The sequence below is a fragment of the Pagrus pagrus genome (genome assembly GCF_965226575.1).
Source record: "Pagrus pagrus genome assembly, chromosome: 19".
NCBI lineage: Eukaryota > Metazoa > Chordata > Actinopteri > Spariformes > Sparidae > Pagrus > Pagrus pagrus.
In genome coordinates this window covers 16,428,930-16,447,041 of record NC_140203.1, presented here as the reverse complement: position 1 = coordinate 16,447,041, position 18,112 = coordinate 16,428,930, and the positions used below count along the sequence as shown (strand labels likewise).

The window sequence follows — 18,112 nt, the reverse complement described above, 5'->3', positions numbered from 1 at the left end:
ACTAACAAGGGCTTTTGGAGACATCCTATGGCATAATTTATATGCCTGCAATAACGTAAATGACATGACCACCCAAGTGATAAGTAATGAATATGGAAGACGGAGAGGAAATGAATGTGTGGCGTGAATCTTGTCAATTCAATCACCCCTCCTCCTACCCATCTGCTAAAATTGGTAAGAAATGGGTGGAGCACAAAAAGAAATGGAGAGAGGGACAGAAACAAACAGAGAGGGGAAGGGAAGGGAAGCAAAGGCAGCACAGGGAGGGAGACAATCAATAAGTACCTAAAAAACAGGCAGGGAAGATGAGAGGGGAAGGATATTTATTGCACCTTTCTGTTTCCACACTATCTGGTGTCTGGGCTCAAAGAGATATAATGAAATGATAGGAGGCCAGGTTTGGTTTAAAATTAGGACTGACGTAGAAGAAGCTTATCCAAACACCAGGTAAGGAAAATGTCCGCCTTCTTACATCTGCTCTGGCAAGATAGGGAAGTTTGGACTGGATGGAAGGAGTAAGAAGTTGGAGAGGAGGAGAGGAAATGGAGGGAGGGACCAGTATTGATTAGTGAGAAGCCTCGTTTACATCTTGATGACTTTTCTTATACCAAAGCAACCTCAAATACAATCAAAGTTGTAAAAAATACACAGACATATACATCATTCTAGAAATGTAATGATGATTTTACTTGTTGTGTTGTGTCTCAATAACTTTGCAAGTTTCACCGAGACAAATCTGAATTGAATGCTGTCAGATTAGCATTAAAAAACTGCAGCAGCACAAGATAAAACATGCACAAAGAGATCAAACAAACTACAAACAAACAATATATTGGCCTAATTACAATCATAGTAATGAATGTATCAATTATCTCCCACAGTCAAAGAAAAAGAAAAAAAGATTTAATTAACTACGAAGCACTGTGAATGAGACGGTTTGACATTTAATGAGATTCTTCTCATGTTGGATTAGTCTCACAAACAAAAAACTGCTCATACGGTCAAAATCATAATCAAATTTTCAGTTTAAATAGCACTTGATCAATCAGAAATTGAGTCCTGATTTTATTCTTGTCATTTTATGCAGATAGATATTATAAGTTAAGCTAGGCAGCAGAAATTAGGAAATTGATGGGAAAATGTTTTAGTAGTTAGACTTTGAGAAGCAGGCGAGCCTCCCTTCTTGCTCACAATGGTCATTAATTAAGGCTTCAAATGCAAAATCAGTCTGCAAATCCAGAGCTGATGGCAGCCTGTGAGAGACCCGAGAAACGCTTACTGCTTCATATCTTTACTCTCCAATTCACTGCTGTTCTCAGCCGGCCACCGCTCCCTCTCCAGAGCTTTAGGGCTCTGTCTGTAACTGTCCTGTCATGTCTGAATAAACCCGGAAGAAATACTTATGTTAAAACCTGACTGACGGAAAAACACGGCTTTAACACATAGATGAAGCCAGCAATTTCCATGACTTAAAAGGATGTGAAAGAGTACTCCATGGATTTAGCTCCTATGACAATGTCAGACTCACTGTGGACAAAATTGATGCAGCAGAACTTGAGATATATTGTCGTTTTTAATTGTACACATTCATCTTCCTGACCGTGTCTAAAATGGTGCCTTAATTACCCACAAAACCACTGACGGGTGTGTTGTGCTAGTAGTGGGTAATGAAGCCTTGAACCATTTGCCTCAAACAGTACTAGAAAACTTCTTTCAAATTCTTTAAAAAATGTTCAATTTCTGAACTTCAACCCCAACTAAGGCTGACTCAAGTGACATCACTTAAGGCAGTTTCATTCAGCACCTTCTTGAGCCACGAAAAGTTTTTATGCAACTTTTTTCTTTACATATTCAGTTTTCCTCCCAAGAGCGGTAAAAAAGACTTTTAACATATAAAAGAGGGGAGTGACCCTTTAAGACTGTGCCAAACTGACACCTTATTGTTCTGCTGGAAACCCTGCAGGGGTTAAACACCAGGATCCCCATCATGATGAGCCAAAATGTACCAAGAAACTGCAAAGTCACAGAATTAAAGCATTTACAGAGTCACTTATCAAAGCAATGGCCGAGGCCTATAGAGCTTACTCAGCGGATTCTGTTCACCCATGATAGCTGACTCTAGCTGTTGTAGTGCTTTTGCATTAATAACATGATGAGCACCATGGGAAACATGTAGAGGTTACATCAACAGATCCAAGTCAGCCAACTTCAAAACTCCAACACACTGTAGTATTGCACCATCCGTTTCCTGGTCTTCCAAGATACAGCATCAACTTACAAAAGCAATGAACACCAATCTGTACTGTCTCACTGTTCTAATGGAAAGTCACTTTTAAACATGGATTGTCCAATTTTTACCAATTGCCAGTTGATTATATATATTTTTTTTTTATATACATATAGTCCTTTTAAGACAACCAACACCAAGTTCACAATCTCAAACTGCCCATTCATTCAACTACATCGTCCACGTATTCCTCAGTTGGACAATGACCTAAATGTTGGTAATCTTTCAGGATACGTACGCTCTGATGGCCGCTTCAGAATTCACAGAACATCTGGAGAAGAGCGGCAGGGCTGGCACAACAGTGACAGGAGCCTGCCCACTGCCACCTGGTCCAACAGGCAATAGGCCAGTTTACCACGCATCAGTTGGGTGCACACGAGGCGCTGACATGCAACATCCATCAAATGGACAGGCAATCTACACATCAAATGACCACCACCCAGTCTTATTTACACTATAAAGTATTCTCGCCTTTTGTGTCCATGTTTAATATGACAGACAAAAGGCTTTTAAAATTTGCATTACAGCGGCACTCCTACGAAACTTAACAAAAGAGAATTTTAAAACAGCGATAGCCTATTTCATCTCTGGGGCACCAAAACAGAGAATAGGGAAGTTGGTTGATAGAAGAAAGGCAGTTTTCTATGATTCAGTTTTTATTTTTCTCTATTAGGAGCCACATACGTTGATTTTCCACCTCTGTCTTTTCTGCAGCCATGCTCCAAATTAGCAAAAGATCTTTCAGCCATTATCCTATATTGTCAGATGTCCTTCCAATAATGCCATGGATCTCAGTGAATGTTAGTGTACAATATTCACGCTTATTGGCAAGCTTACTTGTTAGCAAAGCCTAGTTAGCAAAATAACTTGCTAACCCCACAGTAGCTCATAAAGCTACAGCTCTTAGTGAGTACTACACTATAAAGATTAAATATCAGTGACTTAAGGTCATGCAGGTAAGGATTGTGTTCGACTGCACTAACTTGAATTTGGAAAAATATAGAAAATAATTTTAAAAAGAAGCACAGCAGCAGCACACTGATGATGCCAGAGGGCTGTGATTGGTTGATTGCAATGTTGCTCCAGGAACACAATACAGGAAGGAACATGTCCTACTTGGCTAAAGGCTGCTTGTACATGGAGGGCAGTTATAACGCTGACAACAATAAAATGCAATATAATGTATATGAGATCTTTCAATGTCATTTCATAATATTTAAGTATATCTGACTGAAATACATGACAAGACATTCCCTCAACAACCAGACATTCATCTCTTTATCTGATATTGCATGGTTACATAAACTGAAAACTGTTATCAGTACAGTGACACACACATAATTATGCCATCTGGAATCGACAGATTTAAAATCCGACTCGGACATGAAGAACAATTATGTTTAGTATGATGTTATGCAACCACCTGCGGTAAATGTGATTTTTTTCCACATCTACAATTACCAAAGATTTAACTGCAAAATAGAAGAGGCTGAAAAGGAAAGTAGAGCTAGCAGAAATTTGTCACTGACCTCTGGGTGGAGAGGTCTAGCAAGGGGTGTGGGCATAAACAATTTGATGTGGCAGGCTCCATTATTCAATTGTCCTGACAAATTTGCTGCTTATTTATCCACTACCACTGGTGCATTAGTGGGTGTAATTTTTGTACCTAGAATTATCAACAACATATTACAAAAAGCCTCCTTTTCACCCCAATCAGTTATATTGTTTATATTCCAGGATTTTAGAACTAAATGTGGTAAATGTAGCTGTACAGCATTCTCAAACTTTGTGTGGAAAACTAAACAGTGGTTATTTATGTTAAATGAGCAGGGGGAAATGTCCAGATGTGATAAGAAGTATGTGAAGTTTGTATGCATGTCAGTTCAAAATATTTGTTTGGACTGGTATACTCTAAAACTCTAAGGTTACATACCTCTGCATAGTAAGGAAAACATGTTAGATATGTCTACATTTGCTTCATTTGAATGGAATAACACAAAACCACAGGGTTAACACGCTTACTTTTTCATCTAATTTCAAGACTTATCAGGCACAATTCCCTCAACTTCAAGGATCAAACACAGCATTGTTTGAGACATGGATCCAGGTTAATGACTGTTGCAACATTAGGAATTTTAATAATTTATGATATGAGCTGGCAGGCCTTACAGAAGCTCACAGACAACATTAAAACGAGACAGAGGCTTGAATATGTTGAATTATGCTGTGTTACAGGGATGGCAGACTTTGTTGCCTCTTGCCTTATTTTAACACAGCACCGCATAACAATATATTGTGCATGTTTAAAGATCAAAGTGTTTCCCACACATAGACTTTACCTGGGCAGGCTGCTCAGGAATATATCAACTGCCACCCAAGTATATCTGGCGACCCAGTTTAGCATCTTTCTGAGAGAACGATGCCCTCTGTGATCAATTAACTAGTGGACAATCTGCCCTCACTATACCCCTCCCATCTACTGACAATGACCTGTCGGAACCCAGTAACCATCTTCTCTGACCTATGTTATAGCGAGTATCATTTTCACTTGAATGTTGCCGAACAACTTGGAAATTAAGCCCTTTTTGACACATTATCTTTCTTACAACATCACTGGCTAACTCTGGTTTTTATTCCGACTACAACTTGTTGCAGTTAGCCCAGTAAAGTAACTCAAAGCAGCAATTAGTCTCCCTTTACAAGACATTTGTTATATTAGATGCCCAACATGATTTTAGCGTCAATATTGTGCCCCAAACTGCACTCAAAGATGAAGCAGTTTGGCATTGGAAATCATCACAATGCTGTACCAATATTTTAGATTAAAGTTTGCATCTTCCAGGCGTGAAACAACAACATAAAGGTTAGTCTCTTCTTCAGGAGACGAGAAGTTTTACGAAAAAGAAAGAGGCATGTAGTGTGTATAAGCAGAAAGTTAGGACTATAAAGTTTAGCAAAGTTATTCACACCTACCATGGAGTGATAAATCACACCCTCCACAGATTGTGATTTATCAATGCAACTTTGGGCATCCAGGCTATTAACGCTTAAATATATCTCACTAACAGATGTCTGTAGTTTAAATGGATGCAGACATTTGGTCTTAGAGATTAATGGAGACTTACAGTAATGGGAATGTCATTAAATGCACACACTCTCATTAAAGCACAACTTCATTTACATCGTTATAGCTCTTGCGATAATGCAGTACAATACGCTGTGCCTGTTCCATGCGACTTGAAATTACACTTCAGTAGAACTGGGGACAAACTTGTTATTTAGGACAGCCACTTGGGACTTGGTCACGATAGACACGTAAACACATGAGAAATACTGGCCCACCTGTATCAACCATTCACATACCTCAAGCTGTACAGATGAGTCTAGCTCAGCTCTCTTGGCCTCAGGCTCCCCAGCATAGGGGCTCCGCAGGGTCTGTAGGAAGAGCGCTGCCTTCCTCTTCCTCTCTGCCTGGAGCTGTTTCTCCTTGGACTCCTTAGATGCCTGGGCCAGCTTCTCCCTGGCTGCAGCTGCTAGACGATCCTCCAGTTTCTGCTTGGCTAAGGGCAGGGAGATGAGAGGGTAAAAAACAAGAAAAGGGTGTTTGGATGAAGATGAAAAAAAATTGAAGTCACTGTCCCATTTTTTTTGTTTTTACCACAGCTAGATACCTCTTCTACATTGCTGTGAAGGAGGAGCAGATGATTGAAAAGAAAGAGAAGCTCTGCTTTTCACTTGGATAACCCTCTCCTGGACATAAGTGATTGGTCTTTGGAGGGCAAAGAATTGAAAGAGAGGGAGGAAAGACACAGATGGAGACATAAAGAGCAAAACATGGGAGTGAGTGAGTTTTTTCACACATACTGTCACATCTAACTAAGGTGATGCCTGGTATTTTTCTGAGCTTCCAACTGCTGTGGATTGACAAATTTCCCGCTCTAAATGATAAGGCCTGACTAAGTCTCTGGTGATAGGTAATTTCATGCAATTCAAAGTTTGTAGAGAAAAAAGCAAAGTAGGAGGGAACGTGTGGGTGGAGGGGAGAGGAGCCAGACATCTGAGTGAAATCTGGTGTGGAAAATATGCACGGTTTTGAGAGATGAGCATAGGAGATGAAGTGACAGAGACGGGTAGGGGATAGGTAGGTACGGAGGACACAGGAGTGTGATGGGGCACAGAGAGCAACGGGATGAGTGAGACAGAGAAAACAAGCCAAGACAGCGAAGTATAAGCAAAACTAGTTTAAGTTATGCAACCGCTGGGGCCACTGTTATCTCTTCGAGATTAAAAATAGGCCGGCTGCCGAGGCAAATCATATTTGAGTATAGTGTGAACAATAGCCAAGTGGAGCAGAATCCATCTGTACCCAAGACAGTGACACAATACACAGTCTTGGCCAGGCTGAGTCCGCCTATGGTATTTATAATTTACTCTGAAATTTGACGCTTATCATGAAGGGCGATCTTTCTTTTGTCAAGTGTGATTATATAGGAAGCATTAATATAACTTGGTGTGAAAAGTGTTGAAGAGATTTTCTGATTACTGATTGATAATTTAAGTCATTTATGGAAATGCCACATTCTACTTCACCTTTCTAATTAAAATAATGATAAGTTAAACTTAAAGGTGCAAGATGTAAGAATTGGCCACATTGAATTCATTCTTCAAACATGTACAGGGCAGCATATCACCAGAGTAACTGCTAACTGATGCTAACTGCAGCTGCTGTTAGCTATAAAATGAGCTGAAAACTCACTATAAAGCTCTATAAAATCAAGGAGAGCTGCAGATTCAGGGGTTAACCTCTTTGTAGTTTCATCACTAAGAAACAACACCTTTCACATTTAACCTTATTCACTTTGCACTGTCATTAGATTATTAAGAAACTATTGATCATAACCACTCTAAAGCCAAAAATATGAATTCAAATGGCAAATAAGGCTTTGTAATGTATAGTCTCCACTTTATGTTTACAGAATACATATCTGTATATACAGTATATATGGCATCTGCATAGTCTCCACATTGAGTTGATATATACTGGTATTTTACGTCGTCTACCACCACTAATAAACATGTATATCCTTTGGGAAATGTTTGCAGCGACCTAGTAGACTCATGTACTTATCACTGGAAAGCGCATTTAGTGTGTGTGGCTGTTTTCCAGCCCATCAATACAGATTAGCGTTCTGCTGTGTGCCACTGATTCTCCTGCTATCTGATCAAGTTAGGCTTGCTGACTGACAGCCACTTTGCCACACAGCAAAGCCAATTCAGTCAGCTATTTATTAGGCCTTTCCAGCCTCTTTCTCTGGCCGTCTGTCAGCTCAGAGAGAGAACATTACACTCCGAGACTGTTTTACTGAACCTAAACGGGCCCTGTCAGCCCCCTTGATGCTGAAAAGTGGCACAATTGTCTTAACTGTCTGTCTGTCCATCATTCCTTGGTCTATTTTGCAGCTGTCTTTCTGGTAGAAGGCAGATGATTACGCTTTTGCTCTGTCCTTCCAGATCTCATGAAACGTTGAAATCAGCATCTTTAAAGACCTACACTGTCTTCAGGGTATCTGGTCGAACCACAGACATGAGGTTTGGCACCTCAATCACGTGTCTCCGGAGGCGGCCTAATACCACTGCATCAGGATACAGTATGCTAAGTATTGTAGAAAGTATCATTAACTCAAGCACAAACATAGATAGACATTTAGTGAGCAAAGCTATTAAGAGGTTACACTAAGGACTGCACTTCTAAACACATTTTAAATCACTTAATTATCAGAGTAGCCTTTTTCAAATCCATGGCATACGTATAAAAAGGTTGTTAAGTGCTACAAATAAATGCCTACTTTTGCCAATGTTGCTCACTTTTATTTATTCTTATTAAGAGAGATTTAACAGCATTAAAGGTGGTTCTTCTGTTGATTTTCTTCCAATGCCCTGAATAGCTTGAAAGGCTTAATCATAATTCAGTAAATATAACTAAACTCTCCAGCCTAATAGCGAGTAATTTTTCTGTCTCACATTTAAGATACTGTAAAACCTCTGAGAGAAGCGCTGTTCTATAACATTAAATATTCATAACTAAATGAGAACAATTAAAGGTAATATTAAAACAATCATTCACAGTTATTGTTAATTAAGTGCTTAACTCTCAGTAAGTCTGCTAATCTGCTACATCAGGACTGTGTGGTTGTGGTTTGATCACATTTGATTGACAGTGGCCAAGCAACATAAGCAAACAAACCACCACCTGTCATCACATTTTGATTTTAATAATGCTACATTACGACTGAAGCTTGAAAATAGTTTGCCTAACTTTCCAACTGAGCCCTGCCCTCCTCAAACCAGTGAGAAGAGCACAGACAAAAACAGAAATACAGAAATCTCTCAAGTGAGACCAAAACCAAAACTGTTAGTTGGCAGAAAATAGCTGCTTCTTCTGCTAGGATCAATGAATAATCACTGATGGAGAAAATGAGTCTTCAGTGCCTTCAAGTTTCATACATTACAGTTACTTAATGTCCTACACGACAGTGCAATCTACTAAATTCAAAAGAGGATTTTGCTGATGTACAGCTTAACACTGGTCTGAATTTTTCGACAACACAGAAATAAGACTTCCATCAAAACTTTCTCGCAAAAAAGTAATGAAGCTGAGGACAAAATGTTATGTTATGTGATATTGTTCGCTGTCATTTCCCGTTTTTTGGGCTTTTGAATGCAGTATTTTAGCTTTCATGGAGGAGGCATCAGCATCTGCTCAAGTTATCGTGCAGTCATTCTGCAGGGAGGGTGTAGCAGACGGATTTTTGAAGCTAAGAGGGGGCAATTGCAATATTTTGTAGGGTGTATAACAAGATGCTACAAATCAACTTCATGTACACTTGCGTCCAGCATCCAGTAAAAAAGCCTATCACTTTTGAAATAAATAGCCAGTGATATAAGAATATATTAATATTAAGAGAAGTGACTGTAACCTTGAAAATAAAGTTGATAACATGCGTGAGGCAAAAGTGGCATTCACAAACAAAGTACTGGTCTTATTAGATTTGTTATCCTTTGTAAATGGTTTTAAAATCCTGATCGGAGCAAGTGAGTGTAAACCTCTTTCAGAGCAAAGAATGTTTTTTGTGAATTCTGACATAGATAAATACGGCTGTATAAGGGTACATGTTTTCCTTAGTGCAAACTCGCTGATGCATGACTTTAGTTTAGGAAAGCCTACGAAGAGCAAGTGTTTAATATTCTACAACCATGACTGAACAAAAGAAAGATAGAGGCAAAAATAGAGAGAATACATCTCCATTAGGGCTTTGGAGAGATATATGACCGTTGTTTGCTGTACTACACTGCTTGTCTCATACTGCAGGGTACACCCTGTTGAGAGAATTTATAATTGAGACTCAATGGATTTATTCACCTCTCCTCTTCCCATTATTTTTTCCTCCAATTCCAGCCCTCCCAGATAGTAACAGTGTGCCAGTGGGTTTGACAGAGGAGTCTTGTAAGCTGTACTTAAATGCTGATGTTGGGATGAAAAACTTCTAGCGCTCCCAAATTAAATAGCTATGAAGCTGAGAAAAGGGAACTCTGTCACAACAATCATCAGATGCTTCATTAAAAGGTCCTGTATTATGCTTGCTCAGGTTCATACTGCTATTACTATGCTATACTAGAAAATGTTCACACGCTTTAATGTTTTAAAAAAACATTATATTTCTCAAACTGTCTATGCTGTTGCAAGTCTGTTCACCCTCTGTCTGAATGCTGTTTGAGTGCCTTTCTCTTTGGGGACTTCTAAACTCTGTGATAATGATTGTATTTTTTATTTTCTTTGCTTTCCTTTCCCTTTAATTAAGTGTTATTTTTTTCTATATTATTGCTGTCTAACTGAGCACAAAGAGGTATAGAGCCTTGAGAAGTGCAGGACACATATCTTTTAATATTTTCCTGAGAATCTTTTTAATAATGTTACCTTGTTTTGCCTCCAACTCCTCCAAACTGAGGGTGGGTCTCTTCTCTTCTGGTGCACTGACTGGAGGAGGCTCCTTGTCAGCCGTGTCAGCCCCGCCCATCACAGCCTCCAGGCCCTGCTCCGCCAGCAACTTCAAAAAAACAAGTATGACAATTTATTGTAAATTTCAAGGTCCTGGGATATATGAATTTTCAAGGATGAAGTTTCCATATCAACCCTAGATCTACATGAATTGAAGAGATCGGAATGCACCAGACCTTGTCCTCGTCGGAGTCATCATCATCGTCCAATCGAACTCTGTTCTTCTCCAGCGGCAGCATGTCATTTTCCTTTGCCTTGATGGCAAAACAGATGGGGGCAAAAGCGGCTGTAATGGCACAGAGAGACGAGAGGAGAAATATGATTTAGAGAGACAACAAAGGATTCAGAAGAGTGCTCGTTCATAGCAGACAGAAAAGCACAGCCTGGCCTTCTTTTGATTGATAAAATTCAGTAAAATGAAAAATATGCCCTGACAATTACACTTCTTCTTGACAGAAAATGCAGGAAAAAGTTAAGGGCAAGGACGGGGGGGGAGTATGGAGAAAGGACTAAGTAAGAGAAACGAAAAAATGTAGAGACCGAAAGTAAAAGAAGTACAATAGTGAAAAAGAGATGTGCACACACAGACAGGCAAACAAATAGGAGAAGAGACAGAAAACGATGTAGAAGGAGAAACAGTCGGACAGAGAGATGGTCACAAAGCAACTGTTCTAATATTAAGCAGCAATGGTGTCACATTGATTTCTATTTTGCAAATCAAACGTGTCTGCTCTTGTATAGATTAACAAGAAGACAATGTGCCTCATTCCCCAAAGAAACAACCTTAATATTGAATAAGGACTCTTATTGTTGAAGGCTGGGTTGTTTGCTTGTGCACTACTCTCAACTAGTTATCAGTATTCTCTGACCTGTCGCCTCCCAATAGTCGGCGTGAATGCATGCCTCAATTTGCATCTACTGTATGTGCATGTTTATGGGTCCCGCCAGTATTGTGGTAAGCAGACTCTTTCATCTCTGCTTAGACATTCGCTGCCTGATATTAACAAATGAAATTGCCCGCAAAAATACCAACAGACTCACATGCAGCTGTTCATACACATGAAACTGCATGTATACTTACGTAGATGCATATTTACCCAAAGACTTTGCATTTCATTTACTGAAGAAATGAACTAAAGAAGAAGAAATGAAAGTTGTACTACAGTATGTACTGTTTTTTTCTTGTGTCAGTGTCCTACCTTTTGTCAGCTTGGAGTCTTTGGCCGATGCGTCTGATTCAAGATTATCCTCATCATCATTTACTGTCTCACTCTAAATGAAGGAAAAAAAGAGACAGAGATGGAGAGAAAATAAACATTTTAGACTCATCTGAATCAATTTTTCTCCTCATGGTTTACACTGTTAAACAGTAAACTAGCAACAAATTGTAGGGGCCACGCAGTCTCTCTTAATTGTAATTTTTTCGATCTACAGTGTTTCAACATTATGAGTAAACCAGTGCGATTTAGCAAGAGACAGATGGTGCTGAAAATTAGATTGCATGGAAACCTGATCTCCTTTATTTTGCCATAACGTCATTTCATTCTGAGTTGGAAGAACAGCAATAACTGTATGTGCAAAAAGGTTGATGTTTTCAAAGTTTTCTGATTATCTGACAAAGAAGTCTGATTTTTTCCAACAGAGGAGTTAGTCCTCCGTCTACCTTTCAGTTTGAAAAAAGGGAAGACATCCATTGTGTGAATGCTTCTTCGCTGTGTTATAGCACCACTGGTTTCCAAAGAAACTGTAAAACTTGAATTTAATTATTGTAATTACTCATCTGCACGCTTATATCTACAGTTAGGGTTTACACCTTTAAAGACGCCTGTCTAATGGAACCATACGTAAGCACTGAACAGAAGCAGAGCAGGGGAGTCTTTAAGATTGAGTCATCTTATGTAAAATGAGACTTTGCATTCACCGATCAGTAATGGAAAGTAAGAAAAAAGCAGACAATGGGAATTATTAACTTGTCTACAGCAGTAGTCTCTATAGAGGCAAGCCCACATCATGTTGTCTCTCAAAGTGATTTCAGATGACTGACAGGTCTCTCCTTAACTCAGACATCTTTATTAACTCTACTTACACCTGACAGGGGGGGAAAAAAAACCTTGCTGGAATGCCATTGGTATGGATCCTCATGTTTGCTGCTGTGTCTGCTGCACGTTTATGTGGTGACGTAGAGAGGAGGAGGGGAAGTTAGCTAAAACTAATACAACACTTACAGCCGCTTTTATGTACAGAAGTTCAGAGAGGTGACAGCTCATGTCATCACGAAAATAATCACATTATTTACCCGAGTTATCCATATCCGATCAAGCCGAATTAATTTCAGTATTTTTTGTTTGCTTTTACATCTTCGTCTCCTCTGTTTTCTCTGCCATTCACCTATCTGCCAGTATAATTAAGTTTCTTAAATAGCTTTAAACACCTTTAAATGGCTCTCTGATTTTCCCACTGTATGGTCCGTCACTCCTCACATCAACAAAGCACCTTCACAAAGAACTCATAGCTGGCTTGTGTGCACAGACTAGATAACAAGAAACCCTCTGTAGTAATACCTGTTCACCAAGTGCTCTTTCCCAAATATAAACTGCAGATGGAATGAAAGGGAAAAGTGGTGATGAAGCCAATGCCACAAGAGGAGGGGAAAAAACCCTAACCTCATGAGGTACATTTTACCATGTTTGAAGAATGCTTCAAAGGCAGCTTCCTACTATTCAGCTGTAATTGAACAGTGCTTTCAACAGTGAAAGCACTTTTACCGAGGCCCCGGAGAGTAAAACTCCAATAAAACTCTAAGAATCAGAGCTCACAGGAGAAGAAGCAGAAGGAAACGTACTCTAAACTATTCTGGGGAGACACCAGTTGGAAGTTGATTATGCTCATAAACACACCTTTAGCTTTGTCTTTAAATCCTTAGACACCTTCATTCACATTGTGTTGCTGTAACACTCAGACACAAGACCGTTCCTAAGATATTTCCTTCACTTTAAAAGGGGAACAGGCAGCAGCATTTCATGGCTGTGCTGGTTAGAGGTCATGAACTTTGCAAAACAAGACTACTAAAAAAGGCAAATGGTCAGATTTCACAGGTATTTATAATGAAAACTGCTTGCAACAAATGAAAAAATGTAAACGACAAAATAACTGACCCAAGTGAAGCTCTATATTTTCACATGACCTGCGTTTGACCCCTCCCCAACTGAATTATACCGTTGGGCGTGAGATTTCTGTTTTGTTCCTTTTCATAGATGACAAGAACTGCCGGCTCAGTTTGAACATAAATTGAACAATATGCACAGTCGTTGTTATGTTTTGTTTCTAAAAATTAAATCGCTTAACTGCATTACAAAAACTGTCAGATTATAGAAATATGTCCAGCCAGAAATAGAGCACTGTAGTTTGTGTTAAATTGACTCAATCAGGGATTATCTGGCAGGAGACAAATTTCATTATCTTTGAGACTTTACTTGAATAACGCCTTCTGTCAACTTGTCTCCCATTGTAATATTCTCTTCACATCAATTTGACTTCACATAAAAATGCACTTATTTTTGGCGAAAACACAATCCTCTTTTCAGGCTTTCTTTCACATCTCAGCCACAAACACACTGAAAAAGCCACATGGGGGCTGCTGACTGTCACTTAACAATTGGTGTTTTACATTTTTAAAAATGATGTTTCCAGAAGTGGAGTGGGACTTCACTCTTTTATTAGATGCTGGAACAGATTAAAATAATTATTTCAATTGTTAAGTTTGTGTTTGATGCTTAAAATTGAGAAGTTTGGTGAAGTGTCACATTAAACCTTCTGAGTCAGAGTTCTCCAAACAGGAGGCAGACAAATCTTGTGATTATTAGCACCATTTACAAAAATGCTCCTTTTTAGATAACAGCTTTATTCATCCTCTCCTAAAGTGCCATATTGTGAGCATTTTCAAGATGTTATGATACTTAAACAAAGCAACGGCAGCCCCACATCCTGCTGCTTTCTGCTTTGACTGATATTAGCCCTTTCTTGCTTTTTCATTAACTGTGAAACTATAAATAATGGCGCTGACTGAGAGCAGAGATATCTGCTTCCCATTACCCATAGCACCAATCACAAACACAAGACATCTCTTGATAGAAAAGCCAAGCAGCAGCTTGTTGGAGCAGCCTGCGCCGTGTCATAATGGGCCACACTCCTCTGCACTGACAAGCTAATTGATTTGATTCGTCAGAAGACAAATTGCTCCGTGCAAAACTTTCACACTCACTTCTCGCTTTCCCCTTTCTCACTCTGATACAAAGAAGACTCAACAAACCTTGAACATATGCATGTTTACATATGCATGAATGTATGCACATATGTAACAAGTATCTATTCATCTACCCACCTAGCTATTTGACTGTTAAATCGCATATGATCCCCTCGTCTGAGAGGGTCTAATGGGGCTCTGAAGAACACTCTTTGAATATAACAGACAACCAAATACAAAAAAGCTCAGCTAAAAGTAATTAAAACACCCTGACCCACAATCTGGCAGGTTCTTGTTAAAAAAGGGGGCAACTCGCCCCAAGTAAACCAAGTGGTGCAGCCATTTTCCAACATTATCTGCATTATCAACACTTGTATAACCCATATACAAACCAGCAATTACTTACTTAATTACTTTAAAATGGTACCTGAATTTGTCACAATAGTCATTTTTTAAAGAGACCTTGGCAGGAAAACAGGTTGTGCTTTGAGTGAGTTGAGCTCATAATTGCTTTCATTTTGTGCAATATGTAAGATTTAATGACAGTACAGAGAAAATATATGATGTATGACTTGTCCTTGTGTCCATTCATAAGTTAAATTAGTGGCACTTTGATAGAGATCATTATGGAAAGGGCAGGTTCACATCTTTTAAAGTCTGTCTACATTCAACATTATATGGGTATAAACTTAAATAAATGTCAAAAAATGGATGTTCAATTGCAACTGAGCAGCACAATTTTAAAGTGTGAGAGGACATCATAAACTGAATTCCCCCAAAATGATGAAGCACATTCTGGGAATGTATCCCCTTGACTACAACAACACAACATTCATCCCTTGCCTAACCATAGGAAATTGTAATGGGACAGTAACTGTATAACCAGTACACCATAGAGGATAAAATGCGTATGCCACCGGGCAGTTAGGCCAGCCAGAAGTGAGTGCCACATGTCTGTTGGCAAATTAGCTAATTGGCTGGGATGCCTCTTGAAAGTCCGGATATAGCATGATTGGATTTCGGTTTTGATGTGGGTGTATACAGAGATAGAGACAGAGGGGTAGGTACAGAAACCTTGCAGCACTGGCAAGGCTGACAATGAGTGAAAATGAATGAGTGTTGTAAGAATTAGGTTGTGATAGTGATGAAGCAATCTGCCTTGTTTCATGTTGAAGAAACTTTACTGTATAAAATTCCTGAAACGACGACCTCAAAAAGTCTTGAAGATGGAAAATGAGACTGCGTGACTGGTTTTACTGTAAGGTTTTTGGAGTGTGCTGCTCAAGTGCCCATAAAGAGGGCTGGATCTATCTTTTGACAGTAATCTGCCAATTAATCTCTTCCTTGTTCTCTGCATCGCTCATATCCTTCATTTCAATATTTCGGATCAGGATACCTCTAATTTTAGCATAGCAGGTCTTCCCTTATCAGCACAAAGAAACTGCTAATTTCAAGGTTGACTGTAAGTGCAGTGAATGCTTAGACAACCTTTTCCCATGTCTAAACTTTGGTTGCAAATGCTGTGGAACAGAATTAATACAGGTGTGGAGAACAGTGATGTTTACGACAGGAGACAACCAGGAGAACAGTGTTTCTCTTCAGCGTGAAGGTCACCTGCTGGTTGCAAAGTATTAACACTGCAATTACTGAGTTTAATTCTATAGGAATTAAGATAATATAATTAATAAATAATTAATTCAAAAATACAATGATTATCTAAAATCAGTCTGATATTATGAAAGTATTTCTCTAGGAAAGTTTTAATATTGCTTACTCTATTAGGGTTTCATTTTTAATTTGAAGTTTGTCTCCACCCCAGCACTAACTAGAGCCAAAACTTCCTGCTGATTTTCCAAATGCTTGTTGGTCCAACAAAATCGTGCACACAGACCTGGCTATTACTCAGTTTCATCAGCATGATAAAGCCTGATTACACTGACCTTTCTTTTTGAAAATGTACGTAATCGGCTTTGTGAAACTCTTCTTCACCGCTATCCACGACAGCACTGTTGTTAATCATGTGTCACCTGGCAAAGCTTTTTTCTGTAGCAGCTGTGATAACGCTGTCTGGGTACAATCACCATAACAATTACAATTCATTTTTTTTTTTTTTTTTTTTTTACAATTACAATTCATGGGGGCGGCTGTAGCTCAGTGGGTAGAGCAGGTGACCAGCAGCCAGAAGGTTGCTGGTTCGAACCCCGGCTCCCCTGGGCGGAACTGAGCTACGTGCCGATGCATCCTTGAGCAAGATGCTGAACCCCTAAACTGCTCCTGATGTGCAGTTGGCACCTTGCAAGCTGCAAGGCAGCCTCTGCCATCAGAGGGCCCTGGATGAACTGGCGTCTCATCCAGGGGTGTACCCTGGCCTTCGCCCGGTGAGAGCTGGATTTGGCCCCAGTAGCCCCGCAACGCATAAAAGCGGCAACACCCCGCGACCCCAATAGGGAAATAGCGGAAAGAAAATGAGATGAGATGAGATGAGAATTACAATTCATTGACTTGGGGACCATTATGGCTTTTTCAAAAACATGTGCTGGCTTTGACTCGGGGCATCAGCTAAGCATGGCAGGGATTTGTTTCTCCATTAAAAACAGGACTTAAGTGTGTCTATAACTTATGATGTGCTTGTCTTGAGTTGATGACGTTTAAAAGTAGCTGGCTGATCCATAGCTGACTAGTGGTCAAAAGAGCAGCTGTACATACTCTTCCTCAGTCCCTTTAACAAATTCCATTTTCTTGGTTCTTCACAATAGAAATCCCCCTGAGACTGAGACTGAGAGCTGACCTTAAAAAACGCCTTTCTCTTGGTCTCCTGGTTATCGCAACCCATTTGGAGTTGGGTCTGGTATAGTCTGACTAGGCACGGCCAAAAGTACAAAGGGAAAAGCCCCACATGAGTACCTTTAGTTGTACTGTTCAACTGCATCAAACATTCAAGTGTCAAAAACACCTGTTTCACCCAAAGGTGTCAAGATGTGGACATGAATGTTAACTGCTTAACAAAGCTGGAGGTGGTCTATCTGATTCTTATATGCAGAAACACATACAAACACAAAAACAAAGAAAGCTTATAATACCTCAAGATAGCATTTTCCTTCCTTCTGCATGAAGTAATTCTTCTTAAACTCGTAATAGGAGTTGTACTGATGCCAAGACTGCAGAAAGTCAAACCTATGTTGGACAGAGAGAGGAACACATACTGTGTAAGACAAGAGATGAGCACTCATAAAAGATGAGCTGGAGGATGATGAAGAGTTTCTGCAGTATCTGAAGGCAAAGTTACTGATATGAGTTCCTAAAACCAAGACCTGACCGAGGCAATTGATTTATTTCTGCTAAGAACACTTACCGTGGATCATTCTTGGCACGGACACTGGTCTCAAACTTAAGACCGTTCCTTGCAACGTACTCGGCCAGCTTGTCTATGACTGGTTGGATGTCAGGCGGTGGAGGAATGATGGCTGGTGCTGCTTGTGTGGAAACTTGAGCTTCGGGTTTCAACCTGTTTTTCGGGGGGGAAATA

General features: G+C 39.6%; 1 protein-coding gene across 1 annotated transcript in view; it reads right to left on the bottom strand.

Annotated features, from left to right (window-relative positions):
* sfswap (splicing factor SWAP) overlaps positions 1-18,112 on the bottom strand; it is a 53,214-nt gene that overhangs the window by 18,016 nt on the left and 17,086 nt on the right. Inside the window, exons 9-14 of the mRNA XM_084383763.1 lie at positions 17,939-18,091; positions 17,667-17,760; positions 11,543-11,615; positions 10,520-10,629; positions 10,263-10,392; positions 5,651-5,847 (exon numbers count right to left, since the gene is read on the bottom strand). Coding sequence (XP_084239889.1) covers positions 5,651-5,847; positions 10,263-10,392; positions 10,520-10,629; positions 11,543-11,615; positions 17,667-17,760; positions 17,939-18,091 — 757 coding nt within the window. The remainder of the gene's footprint in view (positions 1-5,650; positions 5,848-10,262; positions 10,393-10,519; positions 10,630-11,542; positions 11,616-17,666; positions 17,761-17,938; positions 18,092-18,112) is intronic.